This window comes from Pseudogymnoascus verrucosus, assembly GCF_001662655.1.
Source record: "Pseudogymnoascus verrucosus strain UAMH 10579 unplaced genomic scaffold scaffold_15, whole genome shotgun sequence".
In the NCBI taxonomy this organism is placed as follows: Eukaryota; Fungi; Ascomycota; class Leotiomycetes; order Thelebolales; family Thelebolaceae; genus Pseudogymnoascus; species Pseudogymnoascus verrucosus.
The window spans coordinates 216354-230891 of record NW_017263666.1 but is presented as its reverse complement, the minus strand read 5'-3'; the positions used below and the strand labels follow the sequence as shown (position 1 = coordinate 230891).

Here is a 14538-nt window from a genome sequence, read left to right as displayed (position 1 = left end):
CATAGATAGCTAAACAAAAAGACAGGGAGCTAACCGTAATAAATAATATTTAGTGGTGCCTGATATGCCGCCGCACGCGCCAGAATCCTGTGGCTTTTGGGTCGTTCAACTTATTCGAGTTTTGAAACGCATAAGCTATGAAGATCCTTTGCGCACTTGCTTCTGAGTGACGATTCCATGAGGACTACAGCACACATTAGTCTGATAGTTGGCGCGAGTGAGAAGTCTACTTCATTTTATAGGGGCCGGGGATTGCATTGTGGTGCGCTGCCGGAAAATGATTTTCACATGAAGTATGGTGTCAGAATAGAAGAGAAGACCGAAGATATTGTGATAAATCAATCACATTTGCCCACTAAACTAAGGGTATTAATAGAATAAAATCATCTGGTAGTGGCTGTGAAGAATCTCAAATCAGAAATAAAAGGAAAAGGAAAAGGAAATGGAAAATCTCGGAAGCCCTCATGGCACCAGCAAAACCCTCTCGGCAGAAGTGAAAACTCTCGCCCCATTGTGAAATCCATTTGACCCATATCGCTATGCCATTACAGAGAAGCAGAAAGTCCAACGCAAGACCAATTCGACCATTTTGAAGTTGCCAGATGGTAGGGGCCAAGGTGGCTTGAAACTATATTGAGGATCAGTCACTGGTGTTAGAAATTAGCTGATGAATGGCTCACTTAGCAAAACATTCTGGCAGAAAGTCGATATTGAGGGTCAGATTTGTCGGGCTGGTACTTTTGAACTTGGAATTGGTATGTGCGTCCATTGTTGTCTCTGTAGGTGACGGCAGTCAAGTCCTTCCGAATAAAAGATGCAGAGTAGCCATTGATGCAGGTGAAGAGGTAAGCGTCTCTATCCAGGGTTCCGGCCAAAGTGCAGGTCTGTACGTCATTCTCAACAAGAGTTCCTTTGACTGCCCCAGTATCAGATGAGTAAATTCCGTCCAGAACAATGCAAGCATTGGTGCAGGCGACGACGACGGATATGATAACGGAAAGCGACTGAATGACCTTCATTGTGATTTGATATTTGGGGAGATCTTGGCGAGGAGTTTTGACGTTTTTGATTGCAATAAAGGAGAGAAAACAAATGAAGGAAGTAAGAGGTCAGCGAGGTAACTGCGTTCGCGTTTGACAAAGTAGGAGAAGCTGACGTGACGCAAAATTAGCCGCAATTGCCAATAGGGGGGACAAGTAAAAAAGTCGCACCTAACACCCAAACGCTTGTCCGGCAAGAAAAAATTCATCTTTGCCCAGTCCATTCCCATCTGCCCCTTTCCCAGTTGTCTCTTTTATGATTCGAATGGTCCCCTTGTTGCCATTGTTGCTATAAGAAGCCCAGGTTAAGGATCCATCAATGAAGGCAGAAAATCTAGGGATACAAGAGAGAAATTGATGTGCGTCGCGAAGTTTGCCACTGTAAGTGCAAGTATTTTTGCCGTTGTCTGTAATTGTTGCGCTAATGTCGTGAGTACCCCAGTTGTATTTGCCATCCAGCTTGACGCATGCGTAGCCGACGGTGAAGAGGGAGATAACTGCAAGTGTTTGGAAAAGCTTCATCCTGAATTTCAATTTAATTAGCAGATTTAAATAAAAGGGATGAGGGCAAAGAGATGTTGAGTGCATATGTGGTTATATAGTAAATCCGTGAGATTACAAACATGAAAACATATATGACGAAGTATGCAAAACGAGAGAAACACCCAAACGCAACACAAATCTAGGGGGAGTGAATTTTAAAGGTCTTACCTAACAATACATTCGGGCCGAGAGAGTATAGTATTGATTCCTGGGATTTGTCGAGTGGACCTCCTTTGCGACAGGGAATAAGTGCTCGTTTCCGCGATTGCTGTAAGCGGCGATTTCTAGATCGGAGCGACTGTAGGATGCAAAGCCTTCGATGCAAGATGCAAACAGAGATTTCTTGTCTTTGGCAACTATGCCGCTAAACGTGCAAGTTTTTTGGCCATTGTCTGTCATAGTTCCGACGATTTTTGAAGTGCCGATGTTGCATGTGGCATCGAAGACGAGGCAACCACTTGAAAAGGTGACACTGAAGACAACGACGAAAGCGAGAATTGCTTGGAGGAACTGCATTGTGGAAGTCGCAGGAACAGTAAAAAGTTGAAAAGGGTCGAATGATGAAAGAGCCGAATTTGTGAAAGGATCTGATATCGCTAGAAGATTGTTGGCGGCTGTCAAAAAACTGGGAACAAAGGTGTCAAGGTTCCAAACGAGATCGAGTTGCCTCTGAGGTGAAAGTATGCGGGATTAGTTTGAGAAACTAGTTGGTATATTATTGCTGCTAACACCCGAAAACCCGTGCTGAAAGAACGTAGTGATAATACGTAGGACGTGGATTATAAATCTCTCTATCGACCCGAAAGGTATATTCGTGGCCGCCGTTGCTATATGCAACGATATTTAAATCCTTTTGAATATATGACGCAAAAGTTGGGATGCAGTTCGCAAAGTGATGTTCTTCGTCAACCCTTCCACTAAAAGTGCAGGTCTGTTTGCCGTTATCAACAATAGTTCCTTTGATCATATGATTGTCCCGATCGTAGATTGCGTGAAAGACGAGGCAGGCATTGGCCAAGGATGCGAGGAGAACCAAAAGCAACAAAGCGAACTTCATTGTGATATCGAAATGTGTTTTTTTGTTTTGTGTCTGAAACTAAGCAAGGCAATGAAAAGGTGGGGAAGATCAACGTTGCTGTGCAGCAATCAAGATGATAGATTTGAGAAAAACTAGGCGGAGAGCGCGAAACTGTCAATATTAGTTGCCACAAATAAGTCGTAAAACTGTGGACGTATTTATACCTATTCACAGAACGCTCGAGCAGAGAGCCTATCGTAGATCTCAAAGTTGTTGAAGTCTCTCGTCGCTTTAACGTCGATCACATATTCCCGACCGTCATTGCTGTAAGCAAGCTTGGTCAAATCTCTGTGGATGTATGATGCAAATGTTGGAATGCAGTTCGCGAAGTAATGGTCTTGGTCAATGGTGCCACTGAATTTGCAGGTAACTTTCCCGTTATCGTTGAGGGTTGCAGAGATTGTATTAGAATGAGCACCAGAAACAGTATACACGCCGTCAAGGGTCAGGCATGCGTGAGAAAAGGTAATGCTGAAAAGAAGAGCGAAGATTGGCTGAAGGAAGTTCATTGTAGCTCTGAAATGGTGGTGTGTGATGACTGACGTGTTTGAAGAATGTGGAAACGTGCAGTATGCGCACGGAAGGAGGTTTGAATGTTGACAAATGTAGGAGTATTATCGATCTAGAAGCGAGGGGTAGAAGGAGTAAATGGTAGATGGGGTAAGCGGTGAGGAGTAGAAGGTGTGATCGGTGACAGGTGCGGAGTAATAAGGGGTCGGGAGCAAGGGGTAGAAGGCGTAAGGGGTAACGAAGTCAAGAAGTAGCTGGCGTAAGGAGTGATGAATTGTAACAAGTAGAAGGCGTTAGGAGTAAGAAGGCGCAAGGAGTGCTGAATGTAGTGGTGTTTGATGAATATGAAAAGAGTTGAGTGTGAAGTGTGTGTGCGGCGAACTTGTAGTTAAGAAACTTGATGGAAGCCCAACGAGTGATCGTGGAACGTCCAGAGAAAAGGAAGAAGTGAAAATAGAATGTAAGAAAACAAATTCGCGGTATGATGCAGCTAATCTGTAATTTATTATTATTTGATATCATTTTAAGGGGGCGAGTTCTTGAAATTCCATACCTAGCAACCATAATTTTTAGCTGTTACGCTGAAATTAATAGGAAGTCCTGGATATGCTGGAATAGTACTGATCCTGGTTGTAAATGCGAACTCTTTCCCATGGTTACTGTATCCAACGATTGTTGCATCGTGTGTAATATATGCCGCAAATCCTGGAAGGCAGTTGGCAAAGTTGGAAGCACTGTTAAGATTAACACTCCACTTGCAAACTTCTGTGCCATTGTCGTTCAGAGTTCCCGTAAAGCCTTTCTTGTCATATGTCATAAATCCGTCGAGTATAAGGCAAGCATTAGAAACGGCGAGGAGCGAGATAAACGCCAAAAGTTGATGGAAGAACTGCATGGTGACTGAAGTGGTCTGGGATTGTTTTGGTCTGGTTGCGATAATACATGTAGCGGTATGATGCTTTTCTTGATTCTATGATATAAGATACTAAAATCAACTTTCAAGGGAGGGTACAGGTCATATATATAGCTTTGAGATCTCTCAAACTAAGTCGATCAAAATGAGGACGGGGTAATATCAATGAGACATGTGCACGCAAAACCATATCACACGAACAGCATGGGATTCAAGCCACTTCAGCTGCTTTCTTGACACATAATTCTAGGTCTAGGTTTACGAGTGGAGCAGTCATGCAAGGAGGAAAAGAGTGGCTTTCATTGTGGTGCATTCTAGGGGCGGGGCAAAGAGCCATTCTAAGGGAGTGAAGATGGGGTCCGAAAATTACGCCAATGAGCATTGTGCAGTTGCCAATAATAAGAATACAGAACTAAAACAATTGTCTCACTCTATAATTGAGATGAATTAGATTTCATACCACATATTTTTGTTTACGAGTTTCTAAATATGATACTTTGTTAAGGGAGAAAAAGGCTGATATTCGTGCTGACCAAAAGTCTCAAGAGAAGCTACACATAACAATAGTGTCTTCAGTAACTGTAGTTCAAGTATGAGGTTTCAATAACTTAGAGTTGCAACCAATATGTCAATTACTCAAAAATGAGCCTAACGAGATAAACCCTGTCTGATGCAATGGCTGGTACAGATCCTCGAGTCAAAGGCAGCCTCCTTCAGACTCTTAGGCGCCGAAAAGCCTAAAGAGGTACCATGCAGAACAACAGCGTTCATAGTAACTGTAGTCCAAGTAAAATATTTCAGTCACCCAGGACTGCAATCGAAAAGCCAGTTACTCAAAAATGAGACCACCAAGATAAACCCTGTTAGCTAAAATTGCTAATATGAATCCTCAGGTCACATGGAACCTCTTCCAGACTCTTGGATTGCACGAATATCCGATGATATCAGAACGGCCCTTGCATGCCTCTTGGGACATAGTAGGGACTCGCAGATAAGAATGAATGATAGAGTGTCACATGGGCGCCACAAGCAAATATTATGTGGAAGCTGCATAATTTAAATTCCCCAGAAATGATCGACTAAATTGAGGAATGAGGCGGTGTGTTCCCAGCACTCAAAAGATACGTTTCCAATCGTTTATTCATACCCAATTTGAAAAGAATGATTATCTGACCGGAGCCGAAGAGCATCAGGAACCTCAACCCCCCATGTCTCCAAGCACTGTCCACTGGATATCTGAGAAGAGTATAGGTGTGCGCTGAATCTTGGCTTGCGCTGTCATCACAGTAGGATGCGCTATAATTAACAACCTAATTGGGCGTTCCAGGCCCAGGCATCTGCTCCAGCACTCTCCGGTTTGAGTGGAATTTTGTAATCCACCTTGTTGTGTGCATACAGGACAACGCTAAGGTCATCGGGGATCGCCGAATAGTGCCCATCGTGGCAGTCCAACCACATTTGCTCATCGTAGGTGGCACGATTGATACTGCAAACAAGCTCGCCATCGTTGAAGAGAACGGCAAATATTTGCATATCTCCGGTTTCGGGGATAATATGAGCGTTGCCGCTGACCTTGAGACATACCCCATGGGTGAACGCCACAAAGGAGCCGAGCATGGCAAGGGTGGAGAGTTGGAACTTCATGGTGGGTTTGTGGGCCGAGTTGAATTTTATTGGCTGTGGTAGGTTCAGTACACGGAACTTGAATCAATCTTTGAATGTGTACTACAACTTACAAGATATTTCAGTGAAATTGCATACCAGTTGTGAGAATTGGAGCAGGAATGAGTTTGACGAGATAGAAAACAGTCCCATTCTTGACTATTTATATAATATTAAAGGTGACACGGAGGCCTTTTCCAGAACGCAAGGAATTTTTGTTTTCGTGACATTTGAGGCATGGATTTTGGCCTCCAAGCTCCTTGCTGAAGCTCTTGACTTGAAAGTTTAGATTATAAACCCGAGACATCTGGTAAATGAATGTAGTGCGGTGGTCCTTGCCTCACATTCCCAACCATACAGTTTTAAAAGCCGGGCTCTAGACTCCACGTGCCTTGCAAGCCGGTTTATTTCCAAGGGAGTCATGGTAGCCGTTTCCTTGTCTAATTACCAGGCCGTACCCATAGCTAGTAATTACCAGGCCGTACCCATAGCTAGCCCATAGGTCCTAATACCAATTGCCCAAAGCTGGTATCGGTCATAGGGCCATCGGAAATGAAGCTCGTCGACAGGCAAATGTAAAATTGACATTCTCATGCCCCACCCCTGTCCATGCCAATTGTACTCCAAGTTTAACCGCCGGAGCATGATAGATTCTGGTTTCAGAGCATTGAGCCCTCGGTGCCCATAACAGTGCCGGCAGTCAGTCAAGCTAGATAGACGGTTTGGTTCCCAGGGTTATCAAGCACGGGATGCGTTCGACTGTGAACCCTGGATTGCCAGCGTGGGGTCTGAGCTGGAGTGCAGGAAGCAAGGCAAGGGCGCTTAAATACAAGCGTGAAAGCTGGAAAGCTTGTAAGCGACGTAGTACTGTGGAAGAAAGTTAAGCAAGGGGGAGATGAAATAGAGGTTCAAGAGCCGTCCATCAGATTGCGGGGAACAAAGGAGTAAATGGAGGGGCATATCGGATTCCCCATTCCAGACTCAAGTCCGACGCGTCGCACCATGATGCACTGACACGATGGTTGCAATTCTTGTGAAAGGAATGACATTAAAGCAAGGGATGGGAGAATGCAAGGCCGCCCTAAAAGTATTATCCCCGGCCATCAAATGGACAGTTTTCATTCCGTCCCAGTATTTCGTCCGGAGATGGGAGTGAAGGTAGCTGTATCCCTGCCATCGAATGTAAGGGCGCATCTCAGAAAATTTCTCAAAGAGAGAAATAGTTTGCCGCTATCAAGATGAGACAAATAGGCGATAGCGCTTCCTAGCTCCGATCTTTCCCAGATGCCCGCGCGATATATCAAATCCACTACGGTAGCGGCTATCTCGGCTTGAGACAATGTAGTGGCATGGTAGTCCAGAAGAGCCGCCTTGGTATCAAATCTGACATGGATAATCCCGAGAGATGTTGTCTGAAATGCTGACACAGTGCCCTTGCATGAATAACCAAGCACGAACGAGAAATGTACAGCGCCAACTATCATATCTCTAATCCGAGAATATGGGAGATAACACACCAATGGCTGTTGACCTCATCCTTCAGAACCATACCGCCGGGTCTGTCCAAATTGTTTTCTCATGGGGTTGCAATGTGTCATCTGATGTAGCTGCTCGGACCAGCTCGTACATCCCAGTCGCTTATAGAACCTGAATGAACTTTACATCCAGCCCGAGTCGCACGCCTAAGGTAGTACAGACAGACGCAAACGCAACCACCCTGTGTTACCATCGAGGTTGACAGCTCTTTGATGTTGCACTGCAGTGTGCATCTCAAGATCCAACAGATGAGACCTCGGTTGGTCCCCCAAGACATGTGTTGTGGCGTGAGTTGCGAAAAGAAGGGCCGATGGGCTGAATGCGACGCTCCAGAGGTTGTGGGTTTTGGGCGCTTGTCGATTCGGCCCGTGGTAGTAACAAAGATATGAGATGGATTCACAAGTGCCGCTTTCGTTGCTGGGGAGGAAGCTGGCCCCTGTACGACAACACAGTACGATTGCCTGTTAGTTGAGAAATTCTGTTGTTTTTGACGAGCAAGGAGAAGTAATATGCTCGAAGAGGTAGAAGACATACTCCAAAGAAGATTACATTTTCTGAGATGGCTGGCAAGCGTGTACTCACCCGCAATGAGCTTGTGATGAGAACCCTTCAAATGTAGAGGTATTCATGGAGCCAACCCTTCGAAGAAGAACCATAGACACCGTCAAGTTAGAGCCTGAGAATAGACAATGGAGCTCATTGTTACGATAACAGTGATTGTGCAAGTAGTGGGCGTCCGCACTGACCGGGTACTGGAATGATATTATATCTGGAGAAAGCTAATAAACCTACGAGGACCTGTGTTCGAATGACCAGATGTGCGGGTAGGAAGCCAAAAAGTCGAAAGATGAACAGGCGGCTCAATGGAGAGCAGCTATGAAACTTCGTTCGTGGTATCGTTCCCACATTCGCTGAGGTTTTCTTGCCGTCGTAAGGCTCTCTTGCTGTCGTACGGCTCTTTTGCTGTCGCGCGGTTATTTTGCTGCCATACAGTTCTCTCGCTGTCGCGGCTCTCTTGCTGCCATAGTCTTTTCCCATCCGACTCGTAGGAATCTACGATTAGTAGGAGGGCAGGCAGCTTTTATACATCTAGACGTGGCACGCACTCAATGCATTGGCATGTCTCACTCGTTTTTCTAGGTTGTATATCTCTACTGGCACTGTGGCATCCTGTCCATCTATTTAAATAATGCTTTTTTAGACTGAACTTAGTTATGACTAGAGTAGTGCTGATAAACCATGGATAATGCAATCCCTGCCGAGAAGCTGTAATAACAACCTCTCCACACGATGAATTATTCAAGATCACTATTGTTTAAGGGGCCTTAGGGACGGACTCGGACCTGGGCTGCTTGCGCCTATTCGGACTCATCATCTCCGACATGACGCTGTCGGCGATATTGCACGTCTGCCCGAACCTCCTGTTGGTCTACCAACCTAGGCATTAATAGCAGTCGTATGCCACCTAGAGAGCCCACGGGCAGCTGAGGTAACTAAAAAATATGTCGGATATGCATCAGTGGGAATTTCGAGGCAAGTCATGGCGTATATACAACAGAACAATCCAAGGAGATATGTAAGTCTATGTTATGTTCATGCATCTATGAAGAGAGGTTAACATATAACAGGCTGACATGATGGGCGTAGCAACACAAATGAGACAAAACTCACAGAATGTAGTAAAGTTTGTCAACTACTTCAGGTCTAGATCGGCCTTGTTGCGGTCCTGCTCCTGGCGCGGTATGTTAGTACAGCAAATAATTCACATATATGATATACGAACATTCATCGACAACGCTGGCGTCTACCACTTCATCGTGGAGGTACAGGAAATAGACGTGCTTGCATTATGCTGCGCGTGACAGGAGGCGAGTTGTGATTACAAGAGAGTTGTGATTACAAGAGAGTTGTGATTACAAGAGAGTTGTGATTACAAGAGAGTTGTGACGGTGAGAGAGTCGTGGGCCACGACAGGAATAGAGTGGCAACAGAACAGAGCTAGAAACAGCTCATCGAATCTAGCCTGTACCCTCGCCCATGTTTTCAACTCCTCGACCATACGAAACGATGGCAAGGTTCTCATGATGGTTACTATCTCAGCAACAAATGCGAGTGGTAGTCGTGGTAGAGTTTTGCCAGTAACAGCTTGGGCAGATACCCAAGGCCAGACCAATTACACATGCTATGCTGCATCCAACTCCATGCTGCTTTATTTCGCACACCTGCCATGAATCATGGCAACCGCTCTTCCATGGAAATCAAAGATTATCAACCCCGAATCCACTTGCGCAGCGAAATGGGAAGAAGTAAGAATATGCCGATTCGCAGACAAAAAAATGTCGCCTGATGTTACCCACAACTCTTGTTCCAAAGCTTCCAACACCTTGAGCAAACCTCCGCTTGTCTTGTCGAAAAGTATAAGAGAAGGACTCCGGATAACAGCCACCCGAGGGGTAAAAAATCAGTAGTTGCAATATCAAGACATCTACAACAATAAGTATAGATCAAGCAAAGTAGAGAGAGAGCGAAAGGGCAGAGATTAGATCCATGATCACTAGCGTTCTATTCAAGCTTTTACCCACCCACCCCCTTTCATCCAGCCATCAGCCATCTCTTGGGCGGGCAATAAAAATTCTCCATACATAATCCATCCTCCCATCAAAAAATCGTACCCTTAAATCAACCCCAAAGGGCCCCGCCATGAGAGCCCGCCTCATCCCTGTCCTGTCCGGTCCAGTCCTAGATCACAGGCCATATAAACGGCATGATATATACACCTCCTTCCTCCCTCACTCATCGTCCTCATCTCTGCATCATCACATCCTCTCTCAAAAAGACAAAAGAAAATATTTCAAATATCCTCCTCTTTAAAAACGCTCATCGACTTTTTCACAAAAAGTTCTTGGTATTCCGCATCCCCCTTCCTCATGTCTCCACCAACCCCGTCCATATCTCCATTCAACATCTCTCATACCCCTCTCCACTACATCCGAGTTGAGAAGTTTGTGCCCCATCCCATGGCACAAAAACGCCCAAAACGCCATGCTGAGTCTGTCTCTCTGTCACAAGACTACAATCGCATCATTCCAAAAAAAAAACTAAAAAAGTAAAAATAAGAATCATCACAAAAAGATAAATAAAAATAACCCGAAAAATAAGGGGGGTTGCTGCAACAACGATACAGGCGCTTGCGATACGAAACGCTGCGGGGTATCTTAGTTCCCCTTCATAGCGCGCTCTTGCTGGCGCGCTTTGCGCGCTGAGACGACGAGGGGGGAGAGCTGGTTGAGGTCGGAGCAGAGTTTCATGAAGTCGTGCTATTCGGCATCGTTAGCTTGGGTTCACCATTCTACCGACACAAAAGGGGGAGATAAGTGGGGATAAAAAAGGGGACAACATACCCTCAACAAATCATGAGCCGACGCCCTCTTCTCAGGATCAACCTTAAGCGCAAAGTACAAGAAATCCCTAAACACCGGCGACAGCGCCGCCTCGTCCTTGATCGCCGGCGTGCCATTCGTAGCGATGAGCCAGAGGGCGCGCAGCGGCGACTCGGTGAGGTACGGCGGCTCGCCCTCGATCATCTCGATGGCCATGATGCCGAGGGACCAGATGTCGACTTTGCGGCCGTACTCCTTGCGCGTGACAACCTCGGGAGCCATCCAGTAGGGGGTGCCGACCATGGTGGTGCGCTTGTTGTGGGATTCGTTGATTTGGGCGCAGAAGCCGAAGTCGGCTGGTGGGGTGTTAGCAAGGGTTTTAGTGGGGTTAGTGGGGTTATTGGAACTTACTAAGTTTGATGTTGCCGTCCATGGAGAGAAGGATGTTATCCGACTTGATGTCGCGGTGGATAACGCCCTTGGAGTGCAAATGCTGCAGCCCCTTGAGCGTCTCGCGGCAGACGGACGCAATTTGACCCTCAGTCATGATATTGAACGTCACGACATCCGTCAAGCTACCTCCCTCCATATACTCCATCGTGACCCACAAATCGCCACCAACAAGGTAACTATCGATAAAGTTGACAATATTAGGATGCGAGCTATCCTTCATCACCAAGATCTCATTAATAATCAGATCCTTCTTTGGCTGCTGCTCGAGGTTCATCTGCTTGATCGCAACACAGCGGTTGGTCACGCGCTCATACGCCATGTAAACGCCACCAGACGCTCCCTGCCCAATCTTATTCAGGTTCCTGTAAATCTCCCGCGGATCAGCGTCCGTACAGATCCTCTTCAGTCGGTCAACGATATCCAGGCTCGTGCTCTGTCGCGCGCGTTGGCGCGGGCGCGGTCCTGGCACATTCCGGGCTTGCGTGTTAGGGGCTGGAATGCCATTGGGATCCGCTACGGCGCGGGCGGGTTGGTGCTGGGAGTGGGGTGGAGTTGGCTGCTGGGTCTGTTGACGCTTGCTCTGGCTGCGCTGCACGCTCATGGCCTGTTGCGCCTGGGTCATTGCCTGCTCCTGCTGCTTCACTATTTGCTGTTGATAGATCTGCTGTGGGGACAATGGCTGTGGCTGCGCTTGCTGCTGTGGCGGTTGGGCGTACGGCGAGGGTCCAGCTGCTTTCGAATTCGACCTCGAGCGCGAACGGTGTTCTTCGGGTAGCATAGCCATCCCATTCTGGGATTCAGCCGGAGGGACGTAGGTTAACGCGGGAAGATCGGTGCTTTGTCGCGGAACGCCAGTATCCTTGACGATTATTGGAGGCGTAGGAGCAGCCCGGCCTGGACCACTGGCTGGTGGTTTTGGGGCTGGCCTGCTCGGCACTAACCCGGTATCTTTTGGAACAAAGGGCCCAGTAGACATCATGGGGGTCGAGCGGGGTACCGGCGGCGGCGACCGCGGATTCTCAAAGCTTGTTTCCGTAGGTGGGAATCGAGGACTCGCAGGTGGGCTCATCATCGGGCTCATAGCCGCCGCATAGTTCGGAGAGGTGATCGGCGGGGACATCGTCCCAGGCGTCCGCGGGTCTTGTGCTCGCGCATGGTCGAACTTCTCCCATACGGTGTCATCTTCTGCCTTTCCTGCATTGTCCTTGTAGAAGTTCACGATATCGTAGGCCGCTTGTGGATTTTGTTCCTGCTCCTTCTTCGTGATACCGCTGTCGTTAAGTAATCGCTGCCACTCCTTCGGGAGGCCCTGTACCATTGATTAGCCTCATCGCGCGACCATTCTCGTTGCGAATATACTCACAATAAACTTCCCTGTGTCATTATCGTACCCTACGTGCGTAACGTGTACTGGATTCTCTGGTGCCGAGATATTAACGCGCCGCGGGGACCCAACTAAGCTGTTCATGAACCCTGAAAACCCTGTCTTCTTGCGCAAAGCGAAATTCTTCGGCTGATTCGTCTCGTCCGAGTACCTCTTCGGACTAATTATCTGATTCTCGTTCGTCCTAGATACATTTTTCTCATTGCGGTCGTTCGAAAAGCTCGCCGAGTGCCTTAACGCCGGGCTCGTGGTTTGTGGCAACGGGGTCGTATGCGAGAGAGGTGGGGGTGGCGGCCGCCGCAGCGAGTTCTGGTATCCGGACGCCGTCGACGCATCCATCTGATTGAGTATGCCCGTGCCATCAAACGGCGCGCCGACGAATTCTTCGGAAGATGTCTCGAGCAGACCGCGCGGTTGCGGGTTGGAGTGTCGCTTCCCAACATTCTGCGCCCCCGAGGGGGCGTGCAGCTCGTTGCCCGCCAGGATTGGAGATGGACCGCCGCCGGGGCGATCGAGAGACGAGTTGGAAGAGCTGTACGCGGCGAAACTGGGCGAGGTTATCGTTCGCACGTGGCCAGAGTTGTTGTTGTTATGGGTGCGCGGGAAGGGCGCAGAGGGTGCGCGTTGGAGGCTGGTGGAACTGCGTTGACTGCGGATTGAGAGGTTGTCGAGTCGAGAGTTGGAGGTGGAATCGGAGGCGCGAGAGACGGACTGGTGGAGGTGTGGAGGCGGTTTCTTCGTCAATCTGCGGGTTGTGCTCTTAATCTCCTCCATGACAGGTCTCACGGGGGAGAAGAGGCGAGATTTATTTTTGTCTCTCTCACACACTCTCTCACACTCTCTGTCTCTATCACACTCTCACACTTTTTCCGACTGGGCGGGAGGACAGGGCGGCAGAGGAGGAAGCGGGGAGATATCGAGGAAGAGCAAGTTGAGAGGTAGGACGAAGAGGGATGATGGTCACAGTTTTGCTGAAGGCGGCGTAGTGTCGCGTAGAGTGTATAGTTGGTATAGTGGTATAGTGGTATAGTGGTATAGAAATTGGTAGATTGGTCGTAAATAGTCGTAAAGTTGGATAGGATAGGACAGGATAGGATGGGATAGGTTCCTTTCTGGGTTTGGGAGGTTGCGCAGTTTCGGTGGTACAGCAGTGGTAAAGTGGTAGTAAAGTGGTAAAGTGGGTGTGGATTGCCACAGTTCTCACAGTAACTGTTGTTAGTGGTGTTTGTTACTGTTAGTTGTTAGGACCAGGAGTACTAACATTAGAAAAGGTACATAAAAACAGGAACAAAGTGTATACTAATTGTATACTAATTGTGTAGTAAGGTTAAGTACCTTTCCTAGAGAGAGTACCTTATTCTACCACTCTGCCACTCCGAAGTGTTGTTTGGAGCACGGAGTAAGTGTACAGAGTAGTGGAGAGTAGTGAATAGTAGTGAATAGTAGTGTACGGAGTAGTGCAGTCTAGAGGCAGTCTAGAGTACTAACATTAACTGGGTCGGAGGGGGGAAATATGGTGGGTAGCTGTTTGTTCTAGGGCAATTCGACCAATGAGGACGAGTAATGGGCGTTAGTAGTGGACTACTCCGCCCCTCATGCACAATCTGTCTGTGAAGTGTGTTGCAGAGTAGGTAGATGGGGTAAGAGTACTTGTATGTATATATGCACATACAGTACATGGAAACATGAAGTATGGAGCAAAGAACACATAGAACAACCAGCAAGAGGCCTGAAGGGGTGACTGATCAGTCGCTGTGGCTGTGAATCGTTGTTCTGTTTGTCCGCATTAAAGCCCCTAGGCCCTACAGAGTATATACATAGTATACGAGTATGCAATGGGGCGGTGCAAGTGGTTTCTGTTCGGTTTCTGTTTTCAAGAGGGACGTTTGGGGTCGGAGAAACGATGGGTTGGGATGGTCGTTGAGGGGATCAGATCAGGGCATGAAGAAGGGGAATCGAAGGGTCTCGAAAAGGGATCGAAAAGGGATCGAGAAGGGGATCGAGAAGGGGATCGAGAAGGGATTTTCAGAGGAGAAGGC

At 47.5% G+C, this 14538-nt stretch overlaps 5 protein-coding genes across 5 annotated transcripts; all 5 read right to left on the bottom strand.

Moving 5' to 3' along the window:
- Positions 1-680: 680 nt before the first annotated feature.
- Positions 681-1019, bottom strand: VE01_05012 (uncharacterized protein; the record flags this gene model as incomplete). The annotated part of the gene is made up of 1 exon (XM_018274478.1): positions 681-1019. The coding sequence occupies one exon, from the start codon at positions 1017-1019 to the stop codon at positions 681-683; it is 339 nt and encodes a 112-aa protein (XP_018131521.1).
- A 192-nt stretch (positions 1020-1211) lies between these two features.
- VE01_05011 (uncharacterized protein) lies at positions 1212-2099 on the bottom strand (the record flags this gene model as incomplete). The annotated part of the gene is made up of 2 exons (XM_018274477.1): positions 1212-1563; positions 1762-2099. 2 exons carry the CDS (start codon positions 2097-2099, stop codon positions 1212-1214), a joined length of 690 nt encoding a protein of 229 aa, XP_018131518.1.
- A 457-nt stretch (positions 2100-2556) lies between these two features.
- On the bottom strand, positions 2557-3170 carry VE01_05010 (uncharacterized protein; the record flags this gene model as incomplete). Its single annotated transcript, XM_018274476.2, has 2 exons — positions 2557-2753; positions 2826-3170. One exon carries the CDS (start codon positions 3168-3170, stop codon positions 2826-2828), a length of 345 nt encoding a protein of 114 aa, XP_018131519.1. The 3' UTR covers positions 2557-2753.
- Positions 3171-4746: 1576 nt separating this feature from the next.
- VE01_05009 (uncharacterized protein) lies at positions 4747-5877 on the bottom strand. The gene is made up of 2 exons (XM_059463663.1): positions 5821-5877; positions 4747-5761 (listed from the first exon to the last, which is right to left on the bottom strand). The coding sequence occupies exon 2, from the start codon at positions 5726-5728 to the stop codon at positions 5387-5389; it is 342 nt and encodes a 113-aa protein (XP_059319784.1). The 5' UTR covers positions 5729-5761; positions 5821-5877; the 3' UTR covers positions 4747-5386.
- A 3947-nt stretch (positions 5878-9824) lies between these two features.
- On the bottom strand, positions 9825-14520 carry STE20 (signal transducing kinase of the PAK). Its single transcript, XM_018274474.2, has 4 exons — positions 12479-14520; positions 11074-12424; positions 10684-11018; positions 9825-10599 (listed from the first exon to the last, which is right to left on the bottom strand). Exons 1-4 carry the CDS (start codon positions 13271-13273, stop codon positions 10498-10500), a joined length of 2583 nt encoding a protein of 860 aa, XP_018131428.1. The 5' UTR covers positions 13274-14520; the 3' UTR covers positions 9825-10497.
- Positions 14521-14538: the final 18 nt, after the last annotated feature.

Excerpts from the sequence above, each read along its gene's own strand:
- VE01_05009 (XM_059463663.1), bottom strand. The coding sequence starts at position 5,728 with ATGAAGTTCCAACTCTCCACCCTTGCCATGCTCGGCTCCTTTGTGGCG.
- STE20 (XM_018274474.2), bottom strand. The coding sequence starts at position 13,273 with ATGGAGGAGATTAAGAGCACAACCCGCAGATTGACGAAGAAACCGCCT. Across the intron at positions 11,019-11,073 it reads GGACGGCAACATCAAACTTA|CCGACTTCGGCTTCTGCGCC; the intron begins GTAAGTTCCAAT and ends ACACCCCACCAG. Across the intron at positions 10,600-10,683 it reads CGGCTCATGATTTGTTGAGG|CACGACTTCATGAAACTCTG; the intron begins GTATGTTGTCCC and ends GATGCCGAATAG.